A 24,376-nucleotide genomic window follows, 5' to 3' on the forward strand; every position below is an offset into this window, starting at 1 on the left:
ATCAAGCAACCTGCACATAGGTTTCTGAGCCCCGACCACCACATCAGACCAGACTGGTTTCTTGATCTCGCTTCTTTTTCCTATCTGCGTACACATATAGTAAATGCACATATGGACTGGAAGGTTGTGCGCAGTCGTTCTAGCAGTACAAGAGTGGAGAAGCGCACCAACGCCTAAATTGTATCACTGGAGAACATCAGCCAGCAGAGGAGCCCGACAGCCAAACATGTGGGTGAACGTGGCCAATTCTGTAGATGAAATATTTCCACAGCAAACCACTCAACATTCAAAACAGGTGACGCAGAGGATGAAGAACAAAAGAGAGATGGAAAGGCAGCATCTTTAGTAGCACTATCCCAGGGAAGAGAGGCGAGGGCTCAGTCTGTGCAAAGAAAGAAACTGACACTCTCGTAGATGGTCCCACCATTCACTGCTCTCAGCAGCAGATCAGCTGAGGAAAATACAGGCATTAGACCACCACAGACCAGCCTATACAGCACCCAACTGGGCGAACCCAAGAGGCCGATACATGCTGCGATCCATTGGGCAACAGCCACGCTATAATAATTCCTACATGTTTCAAACACACAGCCGATAAACAGCAGAGGCAAGCATACACACCGCAGAGAGTGAAAGTGCAAACACACACACACAGGCAAAACAAACACCCAGAGGGCAGTCTGTAAAGCATGTGAGATACAGAGATCGGAGTCTTTTCACACAGATACAGACATAGTCCTGAAATAATCAGTAGGCGTGACGCCTGGGCCCATACACAAGTTGAGGTATCTTGTCTCATACCTCCTCTTCCTCCAACCTCCGCAGTGCATCACTGATGTATTTCACATGCTGGGTGGTCAAAGTAACCAATGCCGTGTAACGTGTGCGTAGATCCATGAACTGTAAAGGAAAAGGGACTATTAAGATACACAGTTCACACACCAAGGGCTGCACACAAGGATCGAGGGAGGCAGAGCAAAGAACATTTATGATACAGGAAACTGAGCGATAAAGAAACAGTGGTGGTAGAGACAGAAAGAAGGAGATGTAGCAGGAAGCAGAGGGAGAGAAAGTGGTGGGAGAGGACCAAAAGCAGGAGTGACACAGACAGGACAATGGGAGACACAGTGATGGGAAAGGAAAAAACGCAGGTGAGGAGGTGGAAAGCAAAAATGGAGAGAAACTGTGATGGCAGAGGAGGAAAAAACAGGAGAGGAGGTGGGAAGCAAAGCAGAAGAAGCTGAGGTGAGGTAAAAAGTATGTGGGATGCCATGCAAGAAGGGGCAAAATAGAGTAGAAAGCAGAAAACACCACATGTAACAGGGAGTTTTGGCCTTCTGTGGTACATCACAGGTGCAGAGCATGGGTGCTGGGAGAAGAGTATGAGGGGCACTTAACCTCCTGTGTCACCAGGTCGGAGGAGGACAGCATGCGCCGGCGCTTCCCTGGAGATTTCTGTTGGGACTCTACGAATGCTCGGTATGTCATTAGCTGCAGCTCGTACTCCTGGAAGTGGAAAGCACACATCTTAACCATTTGTAAAGGAAGCCAGCCAGGTACACAGGCTTAATTCAGCAAATGTCCAGTCAGAAAAGGAGCCCCTCTCATGAGTACCCTTTGAAAGTAAAATACCAATGCTGTGTTTTAAAGCAGTGTCAGTACTGGAAGAGGCATCAACTTGACGGTGCCCATGTACTTATCGGTGGCATTCAATACATGAAACCATCTTATTCTACCGGACAGACTGAAGGACATTGGTATTTCTGTAATAGCCTTTTTTTGGACCGCAGGCATGCTGCCACATCTTTTACCCCCATTGCCTACCTCATGCCATGTTAAATAAATGCAGAGGACACCACTGTCCCAACCTAACCCACTTCTTTAATGTGTTATTTCAGAACCTGACGCAGCTCATTGATATATCTGGTGGTGGTTATGAAAGCTTTGTGAACAATACACAACTGATTTTTCACTTCTTGAGCACTCAAGCTTATATTGCAGTCATTCAGTCTTCCTGGCCCTTACGCAGTTTTTACACTCAAGTCATACGAAGTCCAAAATGTTAGTAAATTTACAGGAGAGTGGGAGCCCCTATACTGAAGAAGAAAATGGCTCAAATAACCTTTTCTTTTGGGTGAACCCCACTCTGGGGGGGTCTACAACCACATTTTTTCACTCACTGCAACATTCACAGAAAATAAGTATTAATGTGCATATCAGTCTGGCCCCACCCACAAGGGCAGTTCAGCACCAAAATGCCAGGCAATTCTCATCTGAACAAGAGTATGATCAGCAGCCATCAGAAGAGTGAGCTAAAACATGCTTGTTGACCTTCCCAAGTGGGCTATGCGAGAGTGTAAATGAGGGAGACTGACCAGGAGAGGTCATTTTGGGGCTATGAACCTTTATTAAATCAGTAACAAACCCCAACTCTCCCTACTTATCAGGGGCTTGGCCTGCCTCAACCTATGAAAACTGTGGTGAGGAGTAGAATGTCCGTCAAAATTAAATATCCTCCCTCAGAAACCAACCAATTTAACTCTAACACTATAAACACATAAGTCTTTAACTGGAGTGAATGCCCCCCCCCCCCCTTCCAGGTGTCTTACTTCTATCTTACAATGGAAGTAACTCCTTCAATGTGCCAACATAAAGGACCAGGGGAATTACTCCCTTCTCCTGGTCCTTCTATAAATGCTCTCCACAGTGGTCTCCAAGTACTCCTGCAGGACACCTGGATTAGTCTATAACTCCTTCCAGGAAGTAGAGAAACTCATGGCCTTATCTGGCTTCCAATGAACACCATCTCCTGCAGGCTTCTATGTATCTCTCTTGTATAGTTTTCTACTGGCTTCTTTGGCATCTCGAGGGGCTAGTTTCCCAAAGCTCTTATGATTTTCCGTTAGATGGCTCCTGTTTCACTTTACTTGAGCAGTGGTATTGGGCACGGCCCCCGCAGAATGCCCCTCCTCACCCTCAGATTCATGACAGGACCAAGGGCCAGAAACGCTCGCAGCCATGGACGAAACCAGAGTGCACCAATGATTGACAAGGAACAAGTTGCTTACCTGTAACTATTGTTCTCCAGCATGGGTCTGGCATGGATTCACATGCTCATGAATATTCCCCGTCGTCAGGCCGGGAATCCTCAGTAAAAGAAAAAACTGTTTCACCTTCACTTACAAACTGTCTTTCGAATGGATTGTGTCCTCCTACGTTTTCCTTATCTTTGATATTTCCAATATCCCAGCTTTGCTGCCTCAGAAATTGTATTTCAGCAGGGGGTGCTGTACGTCGATGTCTGTCGACTCGATGTCCCTCAGAGGCCTCCGTCTCAACGTCATGTTACCGCAGGTATATATAGCACGCACAGTGCCGTTGGCCTGAGTTCCGTTTTTCCCCACTTTCAGCTTTGGATGCGTAACGCCTCATTCCTGGCAGGAATATTTGCGAAATATTCTTCAAAATCTCATCACCATCTCGAGTTTTGACACAAAATGGCTTTGTCTTCGGCGTCGTCCACTCCTCTATCCGGCTTCAAGAAGTGCCGTGACTGCAGTGCAAAGATGTACATGACGGACCCTCACAGGATCTGCCTGGGGCGAATCATCCGTCTTCGGAGTTCAAGGACTGCCTATCTATGACAAAGACCTGAGAGAGTGTAGAGCTTGCGGCAGATAAGTCCCAAAAATCCCCTTCGACTCCACCTAAACAAAAAACCTCAGACGAGATTTGGTGGACAGTTTCTCGTCGTCAAAAAAGGTCCAAACGCTCCCATTCACGAAGTGGTTCACACCATTCGTCGACTTCGAGGCATAGTAAGAAAAGGCAAGTCAATGGGGTAGAGTGGGCACTGCTTATATACCAAATGTTAGTCTCTCTCATGTAATATGGTTGATTAATTTCAAAACTGAGTTATAGTGGGAGCACAACCTGTAGCCTTGGCACAAGGTTATTGTAAACCTCTAGAAAAAAGGAGCAGATATCAATCCGCTCCTGAGCGTGCTCACTCCTTGCTCGCTATCCAGAGTTGCCAAATATTTTTCTTCATGTAAATTACTTAATTTAGATACAGCTAAGTTGTGTTGTATTGTAAAAATAAGAGTAATTCAGCATTCATTTTTCTCAAAAAACATCTGCTTCTGATTCATAGCCAGACTAGTCAATGTATTTCGTACTTCCGTCCATCGTCAGGGCTGTTAGGCACTGTTTAACCAAAATCTATTCATCACATATCATTCCACATCAATGTTACAGTAACCCTTGGGGGCATGGCTAAGCGAGCCATGTGAGAGGCTGTGCTATAGTGGAGCTCCCGTGATCCGGAGACTGATCCACGCTGAAAAATGCATATACTGCAACATTTATGCTCTAGAACGCCTCGTATGAGCTTGTGAAGGCAGCACGCGGGTGCGTTGCAAATCTGAAGACCATGTGACATTTGGAGTCGGAGATGCGATCCAGGACGAAGACGCTTATTATGAAACAAAGGCACAAGATGGTGGACGAGGGGCTCAGACAAAGGGGCCAGCCGGCTGCATGAACGGAGCCTATAGACGACAGAGGACATCCCTGGCCGCAGGGTGTACCGCAAGGGCACCCCCGCTCTAGGTGTGTGAGACGGAGGGTGTCGGGATCATGACCCGCACCGGATGCCAAGCGGTCAGAATCCTTGGCACACTGCCCCGGAGCTTGCCTCTGAGGGAACATGGCGGCCCCGAGGTGCTAGTGGCATGGGTTCGCACATGGGGGGCCCAATCTGAGTGGGCATGGCCCCCGCAGCAGCACCGAACAGCAATGCTACGAGGCTGGCAGGGAAGCCCAGAAAAGAGACACGCCCCCAAGGAACACAGGCAGCTAAGGTCAGGCTGGCGACGGGAGGGCGAGCCCTCGGATAATCCCTGCGAAGGAGGACATTCGAAGCGGAGCACCAAGAGGTGCAGCGGGACCAGAGAGGGCGCCAGGCAAGAGGCGGCCTGGAGCGGCGCGGCCCCGGGAAGCCATCCACTATATGTAAAGGCGGCCCGCCTCGCTGAAGCTGATAGAGGAGGTATTGCCGCGTAGCACCATCCATATTAGTGCGCGAGCGGCACCTATGATGAACAAAACGCTGCCAATTAAGCCGCCAGCGCGCACCAGCTGTAGCTGTAAACCCGCGGTCCTCCGGGAACAACACTGAGCGAGGCCCCAGGGCCGCACACACGGCTGAGGAGGGGCAAGCATACCCGGACCCAAGCGAAGATTCGGAGCCCCCGGGCACACGGGCGCTTGGAGGTGTGCTGCGAGGCCCCAAGCGTGGCACCTGGGCTGCGCCACGCATGAAGGACCAACAGATTGGCAAGTGCGTGCCCACACCAGGGCGGCCAGGTGAGGAGGACACAAGAGTTGGCGCATGATGAAGCCCCCGGGCCCCTAGGCGAAGCGGGGGAAGGGGAGAAGTGAGGAGCATCCTGATGAGAGGGCAGCAGCGCGCTGCCCACATGTGCAGGATGCGCCTGTGACTTGGTGGAGCCCATTGGTGGGGCGCACTGAACTGTAGAGCTGCTCAGAGGAGTCCCACGGGCTGGGGGGAGCAACCATAGACTTGGCGTACAAGGAGGTGGGGCACACTGAACGGGAGAAGAGACACGCCAGCGCATAATCACTGGTCGCAAACCACCCCTGTCGTCAAGAACGGGAAGAGCGCAGGCCAGAGACTACACGCCGCAAGCTAGCATGTGCACATCCAGACGCCGTCAGGATTGCCAACAAACTGCCTAAAATAAAGAGCAAGCAACCCACGATCGAGGAGTATGCCAAAACATTGCTGGTGGCAGAGGGGGCTAGAAGCAAGGAAAGAACGCCCACGGTGGGCACAACCACCACGAGCAGAGATCAGGAGATCCTGGCAGCTATTGCAGACCTGAAAGTCGCTTGGGAAACCAAATTGGAAACGGCTGCGGTGGAATTAAAAGTGGCCTTGGAGCTCAAAGTCAGGGCTGTACAGGAGGAGGTGAATCTCCTCCGGCAAGATGTTAGAACTTTGGCGGAACGCACAGGGGACCTGGAGAAAGAAGTGGCCCCGAACACGGAATGCGTACGTGGAGTACGTACGATACAAAGAGTACGTACGATACAAAGAGGGTCGGCCACCATAACGGCATACCTGGACTACACTCTGCAAGTACAACGCCAACGCATGAACTTTGGGACGGTGAAAAGAAGAATGCGAGAATCTGGCTACAAATATATGTTGATCTATCCCGCCAAACTGTAGGTGTTCCACAAAAATAAAACATTGTTTTTGAAACCCCCGAGGACGCGACAGAATGGCTGGACATGCAGAGCTGCCCCCAAAAGTCGCGCATCGAGAAGGGAGACAGCACAGATAAGTAGCATGGGGACCGTGCCACCCAGGGTGTCGCACTCACAAACACTGGGACTGGAATATAGGACAGGATGCTGCCTGGCAAAGTAGATTATGCCACACTTGTGGGGTTTTATTTTGTACCAACTGGAAAGGTTTCCATGCGCCTGGTTAATATTAGAATTCAAAATGGTGTCGCAGTTAGTGTGGGGCAGAAAGAGGCTTCTGACCCCCACCCCTTGAGAAAACGGTTAAAGAAAATGCTCCACACTTCAGGAACTGCGCCACAGTACTTGCATGAAGGCCGAAATGTATTTATTATAATGCCCTTTTGGATAACACGTGTTTCAACACACCAGTGTCTTTTTCAAATCAGGGCTAGTAGCAAAACTATATTCCAAATCAAGATTTTCCAGTTAGGTAGAACAAAAAGTCATGGGATAAATCCCCCTCCGACTTGCACACAATCTTCTATCGTCTATGTCGGGCTGGCAATGTAGAGCGACCAGAGCTATATATGTATGATCCTCGAACATAGCGACTTAAATGAAGTGGGGGCCCTATGGGACAGGCTCTCGCACCCCCACGTATAGATTAGTTAGGTCACCAATATATCGTTGACACCCTTTCGGGTACCTGTTCTTGGCATTCCGAGGTGGGACCAAATGCAGGGGAGCCTGAGATCCAAGGATGGAGCTGGGCACCAGTTGGGGTGGGGTATGGGGGGCGGGAAGGGGTTGTGTGCAGTGGTTTATAGTTATGTTAGGAGGACTGGGGGGGGTCAGTTGGGGAAGTTGTAATGTTAAATTGGGGAACAAGCCTACAAGTATTAAGGAAGGGATTGCACTGGCGGAGGGAGAAGGGAAACTTAATATGTCATGGGAGACCTTAGAATAGTTACTTGGAGCGTTAGAGGGCTCAACAGCTATTTAAAAAGGAATAAGGTTATGATTTATCTGCGCAGGCAGAAAATTGACATAGCCTTGATACAAGAGACTCACTTAACGAAAGAAAAGCTTGACGCGATTAGGAAGAAATGGAGGGGAACTGTGGTGGGAGAAGCATACTCAGCCTATGCCAGTGGAGTAATTATCTGGGTAGCACCGCATGTCCCGTTCCAGCTATTGCAATCTACAGCAGAGCCAGATGGGAGGATGGTTGTACTGAGGGGGCTGGTGGAGAACAGAGTAATATGTACCGTAAACACATACGCCCCCAATCAGGACACGGCAGCATACTTCAGGACCCTATATGGCAAACTCAGTGGGAGCCTCGGAGGCAGTGATCTGGGGAGGAGATTTTAATTGTGTATTGAACCCGAAAATAGATAGATCTGACACTAAAATAAATAGACCCACGCCAGCTGCGAGGACATTGCAGTCATTGTTATCGGACCTAGGGTTAGAAGACGCATGGAGGTTACATCACCCGCAGGACAGGCACTATGCAGCCCCTCAGGACCTGCATACTAGTTTAGACTATGTGTTTGTCACACATGCACTAATGACAGAAATAGTGCAGGCAGAGTATAAGGCAATGGTCATTTCTGACCAATCGCCACTGATGCTAGTATGGCAATACCGGCCCCCGAGAGCAAAGATACCAACATGGAACCTGCAAGCAGAGACGTTGAAAGATAATGTATTTAGAGAGGACATGAGAGAGGAAATAGTCAGTTATTCTGAGATAAACACTGGTAGTGTGGAAGCAGCGGGTACGCGTGGGAAGCTTTTAAGGTGGTGGTGAGGGGGATAGCTATAGCTAAATCCAAAGGATTACAGGGTGGGATCTAAGCCGAACTGCAAGAAGCGGAAACGTAACTAGAAATAGTGTTGAAAAGGGGAGGTAACACTAAAACGGATGAGGAAGCAGTCCTTGAGCTGCAACAGAAATGTGCTGGACACTGGGAAAGGTTATGTAACCTCAACTATAAAAAGTATATAGAGAGGCAGCATGCAGGAGGGGATAAACCAGGGAGGGTTCTGGCATGGATATACAAAAACGAGACTCCCAGATCCACAATTAGAATGATAGCGAGGGAAGATGGAAGCTTAGTAGACACTCAAGAAGGAGTTAACCAGGAATTTGCAGACTATTACCGGCTCCTGTATGACAGGAGAGAAGACAACGAAGAAATAGAAGGAACGCTAGAAGCTATTGGACTACCACAGATTAGTGCGGAACAAAGAGAGGAGTTGGACGCACCGATCACCCTAGAGGAACTGGAGGAGGTAGTCAGGCAGCTGCCCACAAGACAGACCCCGGGGTTCGATGGACACCCGATGGAAACTACCAGAGTCCCTACGAGAGGCAATCATACCGCTCCCCAAACCCAATAAGCCTGGCTGTGACTGTGGATCTTATAGGCCCCTGTCAATGTTAAATCAAGATAGTAAAATATTAAATATTAACATTCGGTTTTGGCAAACAGAATGAGGAAGGTCATCAGTAAGTTAATACACCCCGATCAGACTGGTTATGTCCCCAATAGAAACATATCCAATAACCTCATGCGACTTCACTGAGTCATTGAACATGCAAAAGAAGATGCGGGCGAGATGGCGATAGTATCACTGGATGCAATAAAGGCTTTTGACTTTTGACTCGGTCAGATGGCCTTAGCTAATTGCGGCCCTGACCAAGTATGGCAAAGGGCCGGGATACCTCAAGTGGGCTAAGTTGCTATTACGTGCACCTTTAGCTAGGGTGAAGACAGGAACGATAATATCTGAGAGGTGACAACTCGGTAGAGGCACTAGGCAGGGATGTCCATGGTCCCCCATGCTGTATATTCTGGCCCTAGAGCCCCAGGCAATATACCTGAGGCAGCAGTATGACGTAATAGGCATTACCATAGAGGGGGAACCGCATTTGATTTCCTTGTACGCTGATGATATGCTGTTGTACTTACGATATCCGGAGGAGAACCACCAATACATATTAGAAGGGATGGAGCGATTCACACAGCTTTTGGGCATAGCTGTGAACCCTGGAAGCTCCTGTGTGTTTCCACTGGGTAGGTTCAGAGGGATCCCGCTGGAGCAACTGCCCATCCTGCAAATACCATGGGAGGATCATACGTTCCGATATCTTGGGGTAGACATATATCACACGGTAGAAGCAGAACATAAGCATAATACGGAGGTAGCAGTTAAGAAAATCGAGAATAGTATGAAGTTCTGGGCGATGCTCCCCTTAGCAATGATACCTAAACGGTTCTTTGCCAGGATAGATAGCATTTGTAGAGAATTCTTCTGGCATGGTACAAGGAACAGAGTAGCCTTATGGCATTTGGAGAACTCATATGAGAAAGGGGGCATTAAACTACCAAATTACGAAGTTTATTATATAGCAAGTCAACTACAATATGAAGCTAAATGGCTCTCCGATAAGATGACCTTGGAATCCAGGCTGTTCCGTCAGGACTGCGCCCCATTCTATTTAAAAGAAGTGATATGGTTGCCTAGGTCAGAGATGGAAGGACGCCCGAGGATCATGATGCTTGGGTGGGAGATATGGAAGAGAGCCTGCCAGTTGATGGAGACACCATCCCTGAGCTCCTTGCAGGTATCATTGGCCGCTCTGGCTGGAAAAGGAAAGCAATTGAGGCTAATGATCAGGAAACACTGGGAGCCGGTGGGAATAGCAACAATGGGTGATGTGTGGCAGGACAGGAGCATACGGGACTTTGAGGGACTGGAGGAGGAAACTGGGTTACATGCGGGACAGTATATAGCATATTATGGGATAGTGCAGCGAATTAAAGAGACCTCTTCCGAAGTGGTGCTAGCGGAGGAACTGGACGCCACCATAGACAAAATATATGACATAGCGGAGGGGGGACACGAAATATCAAGATTATATGAGATGATAATGTCCAAAGTGGGGAAAGAAGTGGTGTAGCTCAGATGGGACTGGGAAGAGGAAGTGGGAGCCTCTATGAGTGACGGGATGTGGTAGCGGGCCCAGAGATGATATGAAAAAAGTGTCAAGGCATGTCAGATTGCAGCACATACAATTATATGTAATGCACAGGGCGTATATGACATCCCAAAGGATAACCAAATTCAAAAACACACGACAATCATGCCCCAAATGTAATGAAGAAAATGCAGGCATGGTGCACATGTTCTGGTCATGTCCAATAATAGAGAGATTCTGGGGAGAAATAGCTCACAAGATGGAAGAAAAGGGGATTAAAATAGAGGTCGATACAGCATGGGCTTGCCCGATAGGAGGGTTTCCTAGACCACGTAAACTCAGGCATGTGAGCAAATTGAAAGATCTGGCGTATGTTATAGCAAAGCGAAGAATCGCCATGGGGTGGAAGGCATGTTGTAGACCAAGAATGGAAATATGGTGGAAAGATCGATAAAAATGGGCCGAGGCAGAAACCGCGGTGTCGCAGGAGGCGTGCAGTGGTGAGGGGAAGGAAGAGGCCGGAGCCTTACTGGGTTGGAGGCAACTAATAGCTGAACTATTTGGACCCACATATGAAGAGTCAAGTGACCGGGATCCAACAGACACCACTGGGGAAGAATCCCTATTGCAGTATGCGGCTATTGAAACGAGGGAGAATAGACTTGGAGGGGGTGGGAATGGGAGAAACAGTGGACTGGAGCGTAACAATGTGTATTTAAATGATTACCTGCACTCTAAGTTTGGTTGTTTGTAATAAATCAATAAAAGTGTTTACATTTTTTTTTTTACAGTAACCCATTTCCATACCATCATTATAGCATTCAAGTATTGAATACAGAACATTGTCAAATTTGTAAACCACATCAATATTAAAAATTAAGAAAATTACACATACCATATAGTGGATGTTGAAAGATGGATTGACCATACAAGGAAAATACAAAGAACAATAAACAGGTTCTAGCATTCTGTTTGTGCATGTTTTAACTCACTAGCTTTAACTCACTAGCTTAAGATCAAACTTTGCCTTTCTCAAATCCGGGCTGGTCATTATTGCTGTGGTCCAAGGTGAATAGCTATGTCGTACTGTTGTCAAATTCCTGGGCTCAGATCCCTCCTGAAAAGTATATGTCTCACGCTTCAAGCGTCGGCTTTGTGGCTCGGAATGAAATGATGCAAATAAAACACACCCAGTATGGTTCTGGTATATAGACCTCCAGTCCCTATGACTGAATTTCCCACGCACCCAACATGGTTCTGATATATAGACCTCAGTCCCTATGACTGAATTTCTCACGCACCCAGTATGGTTCTGATATATAGACCTCCAGCCCCTATGCCTGAATTTCCTACGCACCCAGTATGGTTCTGGTATATAGACCTGCAGTCCCTATGCCTGAATTTCCTACGCACCCAGTATGGTGCTGGTATATAGAACTCCAGCCCCTATGCCTGAATTTCCTACGCACCCAGTCTCAAATCAAATAGCAATGGAATTGTCCACAGTGATTTTAACTTGTGATCCTATAGCCAATCTTTTGGAGGTTTCACTGGACAAGGTGGGTTTTCAGCAATTGATAAAATCACCTACACATACAATGGGAAATACCCTCTATTGGGTAGCCCTACATAACGTTAAAACAACTGACAAAGGTTTTATCCTGCCCGTAGTCCGATCATTTCTTTTGCATTTTACAGACGCTTGTGAAAAGGCCATAAAACCTAAAGCTTCACAAAAGATCAGTACAATTTCTAGAAATCTGAAAATCTGACCCCTCTAGAGCTTTGGAGCCTTGGCTATTATTGAGGACTTATAAAATTAATGAACCTGAGCTAGCCAATGATATTGTTAATGTTAATAAACAAGAAAAGCAGGAAGTTACTGATACATTGCTCTTCTTAGGACTAAATCTGTTGTTGTGAGAAAAGGTCTTTCTATGCCTGGCGATCCGTGCAGAATGATCACGATAAAGATCTTTACAAAGTGGCAGCTAAAGAGTTCAAATTAGCCATTATAGCTGTAAAAAAAAGAGCATGTTTGACGATAGGATAGTGAATGCCCCGTCAGAATCTAAAGCACCCTTTAAAATTCTGAAGGAAATGGAAGACCCTTGTGATAATAAATATGATATCCCCATCGAAGATGCTGGCTGGTGTACGCTGATCCAGGAAGCTATGCTAGGAAAGCTGGATGGGATAAAGAGGAACATAGAGGCTAATAAGAAGATAACTGGATTAGTGGCTAGTGATCCAGCTGGGTCAGGGCCAAGTTTGCAGGACCATCAGTTTGACTGTAAGCATGTGACAGAATCAGACCTGGCAGTGATTGTTGCTAACCTTAAGCCGACACGTTGTCAGGGGGATGTTTGTCCTGCGATGGTAGTTAAGGCCTGTGCGCCTAGACTCATCAGCTCTCCGTGTAAATTTGTCAACGCCTCCTTTACGGAGAACTATGTGCCAGCAGTTCTGAAGAATGCCTGGATCATTGCTTTATTATAAAAGCCAGGCCTATGTACTACCATACACACAAACTATACGCCTATCACAAACACGCCATTCCTTTTAAAAATCTTAGATCGGGGGGTATATATTCAAATTTCAGCATACTTAAAAGAACACGTGTTTTAAATAAATGGCAGTCAGGTTTTAGACAAGTGCATGGTACCGAAACGGCATTACTGGATTTGAAACCCAGACTACTTCCGTTTCTGGATAAGGGGCAAGCTGTCTTGCTCATGCTGTTGGACCTGTCTGTGGCCTTTGATTTGGTTGACCATGCATTGCTGGTCACCAGAGAGAAGGAGGTTGCTAATGCCTCAGACAAAACCGCACTCTGGATTGGTTCATGTTTGAGCAATCGATGGAGCAGAGTTTGTAGCAAGGAAGCAGATGCCCGACCATCTCGAATTGACTATGGCGTGCCCCAGGGGGCTCGTTTATCCCCTTCACTATTTAATATTTTTATGGACCCTTTTTTCAACTTGTTAGAACAAAATAATTTTGCTTTTACGAATTATGCCGATGACACGCAATGTGTGTCCCCTTAACAGGGATTTATGCCAAGGATGAAATCATTGTGAATAAAGTGTATGAACCTATTGAAACCTGGATGGTCGGCCACGGTCTGCCGCTTAATAAAGAGAAAACAGAGCTGATAGTAGTCAGCACTGAAAATAAAATGCAGAAACGGAGGACAGAATACCAGCAATTTTCAGTGGCTGGCTACGACATCAAGACACAGAAAAAGGTCAAAACGCTTGTATTTGGACCAAAATCGTAATATGCAGGCTGAAGTCAGTAGTTTGGCCTCTTCTATGGCTTATTATATTCAATGGCCGGCGCAACTGCGTCCCTATATCTCAAGTACAAACTGTGAGACAGTAAGTAGGGCGACTGTGAGCTCTAAAATAGATTGCTGCAGTATCCTACTAGTGGTCATAACTAAATCAGACAGCACAAGACTGCACATCATACAGAATAGGATAGTGAGGGTCATTATGGTTCTCAAGAGGAGAGATCATGTCCATTGCAAGACAAAGTTTGCGCTAGCTACCCATTGAAGCCAGGATACAATTTTGTCTGCTATTGAGGACCCATAAGTGCTTAATTAATGTAAGCCCACTGTACTTGCGTGAAGCAGTGCGTCTGAAAGTGTCACCTCTCTCAGATCTAACAATACCAATCACCTTGAAACAACGGCAAGTAAGTTGATGCAGGTCTTGAGAGGTGCGTTCTTTTAGGCCGCGCCAAAGACTTGGAATGCATTGCCCCCTGACCTACGAGCCTTGACATCAACTGCAATTTTTATAAAAAGATTGAAGGCCCTACTGTTTAGAAAAAGTTCAAAATCATCTGAGGGTAGGGATACACCAGGGTCTGTAGTATTATTGGTTCACAATTTGCATTGTTTCGAAGTTTGTTTTTATTATGTTTTCTCTGCAGTTTGTCTTTGTCTGCGTCCTTAAGTCACTGGTGCAGATTACAAATGTATTAAACTAAAGTTAAAGTAAAGTTTATTGAAAATATTCTGATTTGAGACGGTTGACTCCAAGCCTTTTCTCCCATTCCTCTAAGTCTCAGGGAACATTATTATCTTTTTTATTTTAAAAACCCTTTTCATTCACTGCCCTTTTAGGGGACAGCCTTATTGTCTCTCTCTTGGTCACAGTTCAAACTTCATAGGTTTGCTTTTAAAGCTTTTTCAATGGCACTGAGACAAGCTCTCTGACTCATAATAATAGTTTCTTGCTTTCCCGTGCGGTCCCGGTTCCCGGTTACCTTCTTTATGATTGGGAACCCTCTCTGGGATCCTAAATTTCGTTCCTCTCCTTCGATTCTTTGTTGAACTGCTGATGCATCCCTCTCAGCGTCTGTTGGGCTTTCGGGGCGCCTCCTCTCGGTTACTCGTCTTTCAAGCACTGAGCCATACCACCTGCTGCGGCTTCAGCTCTGTTCTGAGGGCAGAGAGCCCACCAGGACTCTCTCTGGGTCGCACCGCCAGCAGCTCTCAAGCCCCACATGAGCCAGCTTCGCTCTGCCTCTTCGTTATTCTGGTCTCTCTGCGTTCCCTTCACTGCTTCCCAGCAACTTCGTATCTCGTGGGCTCTGTGGTCTGCTGCGGCTCCACCCCTTCTCAGGTTTACATTCGCAGGAGACCTCCCCTGCTTTGACATACCTTCCTCTCACACTCCTTCTCCTCCTCCTCCTCCTCCTCCTCCTCTTCCTGCGAGTCTCCGGCCTTTAATCCACTCATCTCAGTTAATGGTTGCCTTTCAATTGAAGGAACAGTTTTGCTTTTTCCTCAGGTTGAGAATGTCTGTTTGCATTTTCTTCAGCCCAGTCTTTGTATTTGGCATTATTTTCTATGTTTTACAGACTCATATATGCCATCATGGTTCCTGGTTCAGGGAGTTACTCACAATAACGGGAGTCCTTGTCCCTTAAGGGGGGAGTCTCTCCCAGTGAGGTCCGACTTGCCTCAATCCCTAGGGGGAGGGGGGAAATGCAGAGAGGGCTCACCTCCCTAGACTCACTGGGGGTGGGCACTCCCTTGGAGACAAGAGACAACCCCCCTCAATTCGTCACACCTCACAGTGGACTACTATGAGGGAGCACTGCTGATACCTTCATGGCCTGACATATGGCAGTGATCGGTGTAGCCTCACAGGTGGTTAATATGAGGGAGCACTGCAGATACCTTCATGGCCTGACATATGGCAGTGATCGGTGTAGCCTCACAGGTGGTTAATATGAGGGAGCATTGCAGATCCCTTCAAGGCCTGACATATGGCAGTGATCGGTGTAGCCTCACAGGTGGTTAATATGAGGGAGCACTGCAGATACCTTCAAGGCCTGACATATGATAATGGCCAGTGTAGCCTCACAATGGCATATGGATAACATCACAATGTGACATAATAAAGTAAGGTTTAGACCCTCACAGTGGGAAGATATAAGAGAGTATCCTGAGAACGTAAGAGTGAGACAGTATGAGAGAATAAAGCACATTCATTCATAGCAGCACTTAAGTGTACTGCTCATACCTTCATTTGAGAAATTAGAGGAAGAAAGAATAGCCGTTCCTGGCTGCACAGCCTGAGTACATCCTCAGGATGTCTGTATGAGGATGCAGGGCATAGCCACTCCTGGTTGCACAGTAATACGGTACACTGCTTATGCCTTCAGGATAAGACAGTATGAGGGTGCAGGGTATATACATTCATGGTGTCACAGTGCGAGAATGTACTGCTTATACCTTCACGGTGGAGGAATACTGCTGCGAGATTCTCTGACATTCATCCAGGGTCGCCTGATTCCTCTCGATTTCAGCAACCAGGGCCTAGAACATACATAATGAACACAAGATAACATTACGCCTATTCATGAAATTATGGAACCAATGCCACTCCTCCCTTCCCAGGTAACATATGCTGGCTCCATATCTGGCCAAGGTATCCTCAGACCTTGTTCATGGCATATTACGTGGCAACAGCATCTCACACTGCATGCTTTCCTAGCCCAACACCATCTCCTATCCTGTACTCTGCTGGCCCAACACCATCTCCTATCCTGTACTCAGCTGGCCCAACACCATCTCCTATCCTGTACTCAGCTGGCCCAACACCATCTCCTATCCTGTACTCAGCTGGCCCAACACCATCTCCTATCCTGTACTCAGCTAGCCCAACACCATCTCCTATCCTGTACTCTGCTGGCCCAACACCATCTCCTATCCTGTACTCTGCTGGCCCAACACCATCTCCTATCCTGTACTCAGCTGGCCCAACACCATCTCCTATCCTGTACTCTGCTGGCCCAACACCATCTCGCATCCTGTACTCTACTGGCCCAACACCATCTCTCCTCATGTACTCTGCTGGCCCAACACCATCTCTCATCCTGTACTCTGCTGGCCCAACACCATCTCATATCATGTACTCTGCTGGCCCAACACAATCTCTCATCCTGTACTCTGCTGGCCCAACACCATCTCCTATCCTCTACTCTGCTGGCCCAACACCATCTCGCATCCTGTACTCTGCTGGCCCAACACCATCTTGCATCCTGTACTCTGCTGGCCCAACACCATCTCGCATCCTGTACTCTGCTGGCCCAACACCATCTCGCATCCTGTACTCTACTGGCCCAACACCATCTCTCCTCATGTACTCTGCTGGCCCAACACCATCTCTCATCCTGTACTCTGCTGGCCCAACACCATCTCATATCATGTACTCTGCTGGCCCAACACAATCTCTCATCCTGTACTCTGCTGGCCCAACACCATCTCCTATCCTCTACTCTGCTGGCCCAACACCATCTCCTATCCTGTACTCTGCTGGCCCAACACCATCTCTCATCCTGTACTCTGCTGGCCCAACACCATCTCATATCATGTACTCTGCTGGCCCAACACCATCTCATATCATGTACTCTGCTGGCCCAACACCATCTCTCCTCATGTACTCTGCTGGTCCAACACCATCTTTCATCCCGTACTCTGCTGGCCCAACTCCATCTCTCATCCTGTACTCTGCTGGCCCAACACCATCTCGCATCCTGTACTCTGCTGGCCCAACACCATCTCGCATCCTGTACTCTGCTGGCCCAACACCATCTCGCATCCTGTACTCTGCTGGCCCAACACCATCTCGCATCCTGTACTCTGCTGGCCCAACACCATCTCACATCCTGTACTCTACTGGCCCAACACCATCTCTCCTCATGTACTCTGCTGGCCCAACACCATCTCTCATCCTGTACTCTGCTGGCCCAACACCATCTCATATCATGTACTCTGCTGGCCCAACACAATCTCTCATCCTGTACTCTGCTGGCCCAACACCATCTCCTATCCTGTACTCAGCTGGTTCAAGAACATCCCTCATTGCGTACTTTGCAGGCTCAGCTCCATCCCACAGCATTGTGTGCTGGCCCAACACCATCTCTCCTCATGTACTCTGCTGGCCCAACACCATCTCCTATCCTGTACTCAGCTGGTTCAAGAACATCCCTCATTGCGTACTTTGCAGGCTCAGCTCCATCCCACAGCATTGTGTGCTGGCCCAACACCATCTCTTCATGTACTCTGCTGGCCCAACACCATCTCTCATCCTGTACTCTGCTGGCCCAACACCATCTCATATCATGTACTCTGCTGGCCCAACACCATCTCATATCATGTACTCTGCTGGCCCAACACCATCTCTCATCCTGTACTCTGCTGGCCCAACACCATCTCTCATCCCATACTCTGCTGACCCAACACCATCTTTCATCCTGTACCCTGCTGGCCCGACACCATCTCTCATCCTGTACTCTGCTGGCCCAACACCATCTCTCATCCCGTACTCTGCTGGCCCAACACCATCTCTCATCCTGTACTCTGCTGGCCCAACATCATCTCTCATCCTGTACTCTGCTGGCCCAACACCATCTCTCATCCTGTACTCTGCTGGCCCAACACCATCTTGCATCACGTATCCTGCTGGCTCAACACCATCTCTCATTGCATAGTCTGCTGGCCCAACACCATCTCTCATCCTGTATTCTGCTGGCACAACACCATCTCTCATCCTGTACTCTGCTGGCCCAACACCATCTCTCATTGCATAGTCTGCTGGCCAGCATAAACTTTCATCTTTTACAGCCAGTAACAAACCTCAGCGAGTCGAGCGCTCACTGCTGAGATCTGTGTGTGATCTGTAGGTCCCAGGTTTGTTATGTAGCAAAGCCAATTCCGCCTCATCCTTCAGAGGTCAATAAATGAAAATCAACTTCAGTTGGGTAGTAGTAGCTAAATATAAAAATATGTTCTATGTATAGAACTTTGTCGAAAGGGCTATATAAATAACTAATATTATTGCTATTTCATCACATACTCTGCTGGCCAAGCACAATCTTTTCAATGCAGCCCCCCACTTTATTTCTGCACCCTTTGCCCGCACTGTTTATGCAGATCTCTATGGAGAGAGACCAGCTGCCCCGCCATTGTTCCACAGGGTTCCACTAACTTCAGCTACTTTTACTCTATCCCTTTTATTCTGCATTTCCTCCCCTCTCTAGAATTGTGCCCCAGCTCAGGAAGTACTCGGGTCCATTTCTCTAAAGTAGCTTCCCCAGCTTAGTAAGTGTGCGCTATCCTCTCAAGGTCCATCGCCAAGTCCACTACCTCGAATACCCTATCCTTCTTCCAAGCACTGTATGCTTCTCCCAGGTCACCATCCCCTGAGCTTATCTTCCTTCAGTGCCCTCTGACTTGTAGACTCACCGTTTGTTGACTGAGCTGCTCCGAGAGCACTCTTGAGTCCTGGCTCTTTCCCGGCTTCATCTGCTCCTGCTGAGCGGTGGTGGAGTCTATCCATCCAATGAGCTCCCCATGGCGGTCCCGGAAAGCCCTCAGCGCATGCTCAATGCTATCCAGTTCCGATTGGCTGGAAAAAAACAAATGAGAGAGTGAATTACTTGTAAGGAGCAAGAGGTTTCCAGCAGGCAGGGGGTTAGATGCAGTCAGTTACCTCCAACAAAAGGCTCTCAGCAGCAATCAACGACTCCGGGGTGGTGCATTCTTATACCCAACATCTAATTCCTATGCTTTAAGGCGCACGTTGGGCTGTGTGGTATGCTAGGGACAGTTGTGTACAACCCTCTGGTGAGGGTGGTGAAACCATCTAACTAAAAGGCGTAACAGTGTTTCTCACCAAAAGGAAAAGCCAGAACCTCTAAAGTGGCAGCTGTGGGAGAGCAGCCAGGCTTAACTCAACGGAGTGAGGGAGGCTGGTACAAGTACAGTTCTTTCACACAGGTAACCAAACAAAACACACATCACTGGTATACTGAAAAAGTCACACATATATATCTATAAGGACAAATAAGTAGTTAAGATAAAACATAACACATAGTAAAACATAGTGTATGAACAAATGTTGGTTTTAACCCAACCTACGCCTAAACTACATGTTCTGCCACTACAAATTGATGGGCACAATGCTGAAGGATGGGAAGAAAAGGGGAACATTAATCAATGCAGTCACAAGCAGGACTTGAGATGCCAACACACAATAGAGTCAGAGTAATCTCTAACCCTCTAGAACATATTAACACAAAGGCTGCACATGCACACCATGCAATAAATCTAGCACTTGGAGAGAGAAAAGGGGTTAAATACATAACAGAAAGCCAGAGGGCACCAACAGTCTAAACACAATTACGCGTACAGCCCCAGACTCATCACACACCTAGAAGAACGGGTACAGTAATGCTTTACAGTTTATTATTTGAACAAGGAATTGTTTTATGGACAGGTGTGGAGTTTAAGACTTTAAAAATACAGATAAAATTGGTGGGACATTCTAAAATGCTAGTCTTTACATAAAACTCCACGGACCCAAGGGGTACCCTGGAAAATGTACACATTCCGGAGAGTACATTTTAAGCCACTTGAGGGGAGTTTCAGGTAAGTTCAAAAGTTCCCCATAGGAATCAACAAGACACAGTGGGTGTTAGGGGAGTTTTCCTAAAGTCCCCTTAAGGGAAGAATTCATAAAACTATACCAATGGCATACAGGTCCCAAACTCTTGATATCAGTCTGTACTACTCATGGAACCTTGGTAGAATGGCAGACGAAGATGTGAGCTGTAAGTAAGTACACTGAACCTACTTAATCATATCAAAGAAACTCTTACACTTATAAATGTATATTAAAATGTATATTTATTATATTTACACAAGGAATGTTCTTAAAATGCTTAGATAATTAAACCAACATACACAGAAATACTTTTAGATAATTTTCAATGGCCACTGCTTAGTTGGTTATTGCTTGCGGTTACAATTGTTAGACACTAATGACAATTTTGTTGGTCATAACGCACACTCATGCGCACACAAAGATATTCGTTAATTGGATTTAGTTAGCAAAACCACATGAGATAAAGTATTTTTGAAAGGAAAATAGTTGGTTAGTTGAACAGTAGCAGAAGCTTAGGTTTCTAGAGGCAGTTTCTGCTCAAATTAACACTTAAAATGTCTGATCCCCAACTATATTCAAAAGTCAGTTTGAAGAGGCCTCAAAGTCTTACAAAGCAGCAGAACAGCAAACGTTACTGATACTTTCAGTCTAGGTAAGGATACTAGAAGAATAACTCAACAGTAGAGACCCTGTTAAAGGACTTGCAAAAGGGACACAAGCTGTACACTTTTACGTGCACTCCAACCCTCTGGAGCGACTTCTTGGATTAAGGTAAGCAATATCTTTCCTCCCCACAGTACCTTAGGTTTGAGTACATGTTCGTGGCTGGATTCTCCTCGATGTGGCAGTGCTGGACCCGGTCTCCGGATTCCTTGGTCTGGTGACGAAAGGCTGGACTCTGATCAGGATTTCTCAGCAGCAGTCTCGAGAGGACCTCTGGCGTGGATTTCTTAAGCTTCTCTGGTCAGTCTGCGTTTTTGGCACCTCTTCTGCAGCACCAACAAAGAACACAATTTGCCCGGCCAATCTTCTTCGATTCCTGGAGTCCTGCACTCTGGTGAGGGAATTTGGATGAGTCGGATTGTTTCTCTGGGATTTCACCTGGATCTCAGCAAAGACTTGGATGGATTCAGCCTTGGCAAGATGATGCACTACGATTGGTCTCCTGGTATTCGTGGTTTGCAGCTCTGGAGATGGCTCAGATTGTAGTTCGTCTCAGGGCTGGTTGGTCCCACCAGCCAAACGGAAGGAGTCGTCCTCTTCGGAGATCCTCTGTCGCATAGAAAACAGGGTCAGGGCAGCAGTGATGGCTTTGCGGTGTTGCAAAGGATCTGCCGGCGTCTCTGGCCGTCTTCTTCAGTTACTTAATTTCCAGTCGTCAACTTGCCTTTCACCTCAGGAAGCTCACCTTTTATTCAGTTTTGGCACACACTCCTCGGCAATCTCTCTCAGCAGTTTACAGAAAGGGGCGGGTGGCTGTCCAGTCGGGACAGTCAGACCCCCAGTGGGAGCTGGTTCCATTCAGGCACTCAGACAGACAAAGAGCATGGTAGTGGAACACTCCTCCCCCCAATTCCTGCCTGCTCAGACACACAGGAGCCTAGGTGGGAACACCCAAGGGTTCCTGCCAAAGGCAAAACAGACACACACAGACCTCCCCCTCCCAGAATGGTAGAAGGAGGGCTAACAAAGAACAACCTTGCTATAAATGGTGAAAAAAGAAAGGAGACACCAAGTTAGTACTTAGGTGACACTATTGTGCTCAACCGGGACTGTGAATACAGTCTGTGTTAAAGAAAATAGCACAATAGATGGTAGAACATGTCCACTGCCACCAGCCATAACTAGAAGGTTGTCTATGTGACTAAAATGTCAGAGGAGAAGGGGGCTACTAGGTATCCCCTTAGCACTGCACATAAGGGGGTGTGTGCCAATCTCTCAGAATATAAAGGTGTAGGAGGGATACAAAGTAGCCCTCTATCCTTAAGAACAGTAGTAAGGATAAAGAAAGAATCTCAAAGCAGATAGTGTGGCCTAGATCTCTTTCTTCGGCCGGAGCATCCCCCTCTGGAATGGCCTTCCTGCCCCTCTCTCAGACTTGAGCCAGACCTCCTTAAGTTCTGCAAACTTCTCAAGACTTTCCTTTTCTCCTCCTCATTCCTCTCCCCCTCCCTTGCTAATGTCCCCCTGGTGCTGCGACTGGTCTCTCAGGTGCATTACAGGGGCCTGGCTCGCCTCTTCCAGTCCACCCCAGTACCCCTTACCCAGCACTTGCCCGTGGGCACCCTTCCCTGACCAGCCTGAATCTGGTCCGCCCCTCTCCATCCTTGCACTAGTTTGACCCCTTCCCGTTTCCCCTTGGAACTTGCCCTCCTGGACCCCCTTTTGCACTGACCACCCCCCTGTAAGCACTTATTCCCTCCCCTTTGCCTTTTCCCAGCCCTTCCGCCCTGGCCTGCCCCCTCCCCCTGCACTTACATGGTCCGAATGTCACAAAGCCTAGAAGGACCATTTTTGTTGTTTCTCCTTTGTGTGTGTCCCCCCCTTTTAGTCTTGTTGCACCTCAAAACACTTGTGTATAGGCGCCATACAAATGTCCAATAAAACAAAGGCGAACCCAAGGGGTTGCCAGCAACACTGCCCATAAGGAGATCGGTGCTGCAAAGGTTAAACACAGATGCCTTAAAAGAGATATGGAGGAAAGTAGACTCCATAGTAAAGTTAAACTCAGAACAGAGTTCCCCAAGACAGATCCCATAAGAATGAATTGGGGGGGGGGGGGGTAGGCTCCCCTCATTCAGGATAGAAAGAAAAAGGTCCTGAAGTCCAGCAAAAAGTGTTGGGGGTCTCACTAGGAGAGGGGATGAAGCATAACATTGATAAATCTCAGTACAGTAGGCACTGCTGCACTGAGGCAATGGAAAGTAAGTTCCAGTGCTACCCCAGGGGTGCGGAGAAGACAGCAATAGACCCCAGGGGACGCTAGAGAAGACCCTCTTGAATAGCTCCAGTGTGGGTCCGAGCCCCAGGAAGGAGAGATTCAGGCCAATGCAGGTGAATGGCAAAGCGCGGTAGAAGGGGACACCATCCAAGCACCCCCAATGGAGCGATTTATGCCTTCTTTTATATATACTCAGAGAACTTTAAGGGCCCAAAAAGCACTGAGATATGTGGGTCTGTTTGCCAAATTTGATGGCGTGTCATGATTTCCCACTCCTGATTGGGGCCACGTCCTTTTTTTTTTTTTTTTTAAATTTGATTTTTATTGCTTTTAACAGTGAATATGAACATACAGGTGGTTATACATTGTGCATATCGGGCTACTGAATTAGAGACTCCGTGTCCACCTTAACAACTGTTATCAACTTTGACACTCCATATTCTAAGAGAAGGCAGAAAGAAGATTGAAAACGAGAATAATGAAGAAAAAGGAAGAAAAAAAAAAAAGCCCCCCTTCCCTCCCTCCTTCCCACCCCCCTCCCTCTCCCCATGTCTCTTATCCGCTTCCTTCGGGGCTTTGGCCTTGTGAGTCGTAGAGGGCTCTGTGACGCACATTTTGGCTCTTCCAACGATCATAGTTCTCCTGTGTAGTCTATGACATGCAAGGGTTGTCCGAATGGGGGCTTTTAGTTTTCAGTGGTCGGTGTCACGGGCCGAGGGCTGTTTTCCTGCTGCGTCAAGTCTGCCTTGGTTGGGCGCGAGATGTATTCGGTTATGAAGTCGGACCAGAGTTCTTCTTGTCGCGCAGCTCTGTCGTGTAATATTGCCGTCACTTTCTCCATGGTGTAAATATTTGTGGCAATTTGTATCCAGTCCCTCTTATCAGGTAAGCGAGGAGCTTTCCATTTTATCACAAGGGCAGCTCTCGCCGCAAGCAAGAGGGGGGATATCAGACCTTTCACTCTTGTTATTTCGTCGTCCTCTTCTGCGAGGCCAAACAGGATTAGGAGGGGTGACAGTTCTCTATTTATGCCTTCCAGCTGTTTGATCCATCCCAGTACCTCTTGCCAGTAGATGCGGACCTTGGGGCAGTTCCACCACATGTGCCAGTAATCGGCGATCATCCCACAACGTCGCCAGCATCTCGGGCTGGAGGTCTGGAACATTTTGGACAGTCTTTGCGGATCGTATTGCCATC

At 47.6% G+C, this 24,376-nt stretch overlaps 1 protein-coding gene across 20 annotated transcripts in view; it reads right to left on the minus strand.

Moving 5' to 3' along the window:
- Positions 1-24,376, minus strand: part of MACF1 (microtubule actin crosslinking factor 1) — a 1,825,008-nt gene that overhangs the window by 1,151,853 nt on the left and 648,779 nt on the right. For all 20 annotated transcript variants that reach the window (XM_069622429.1, XM_069622430.1, XM_069622431.1 and 17 more), the window contains 4 exons: positions 19,038-19,200; positions 16,023-16,106; positions 1,399-1,506; positions 802-900 (listed from right to left, as the gene is read on the minus strand). In XM_069622429.1, the coding sequence (XP_069478530.1) occupies positions 802-900; positions 1,399-1,506; positions 16,023-16,106; positions 19,038-19,200 (454 nt within the window). The remainder of the gene's footprint in view (positions 1-801; positions 901-1,398; positions 1,507-16,022; positions 16,107-19,037; positions 19,201-24,376) is intronic.

Source organism: Ambystoma mexicanum, chromosome 11 (genome assembly GCF_040938575.1).
Source record: "Ambystoma mexicanum isolate Mex_15411 chromosome 11, UKY_AmexF1_1, whole genome shotgun sequence".
Taxonomy (NCBI): Eukaryota; Metazoa; Chordata; class Amphibia; order Caudata; family Ambystomatidae; genus Ambystoma; species Ambystoma mexicanum.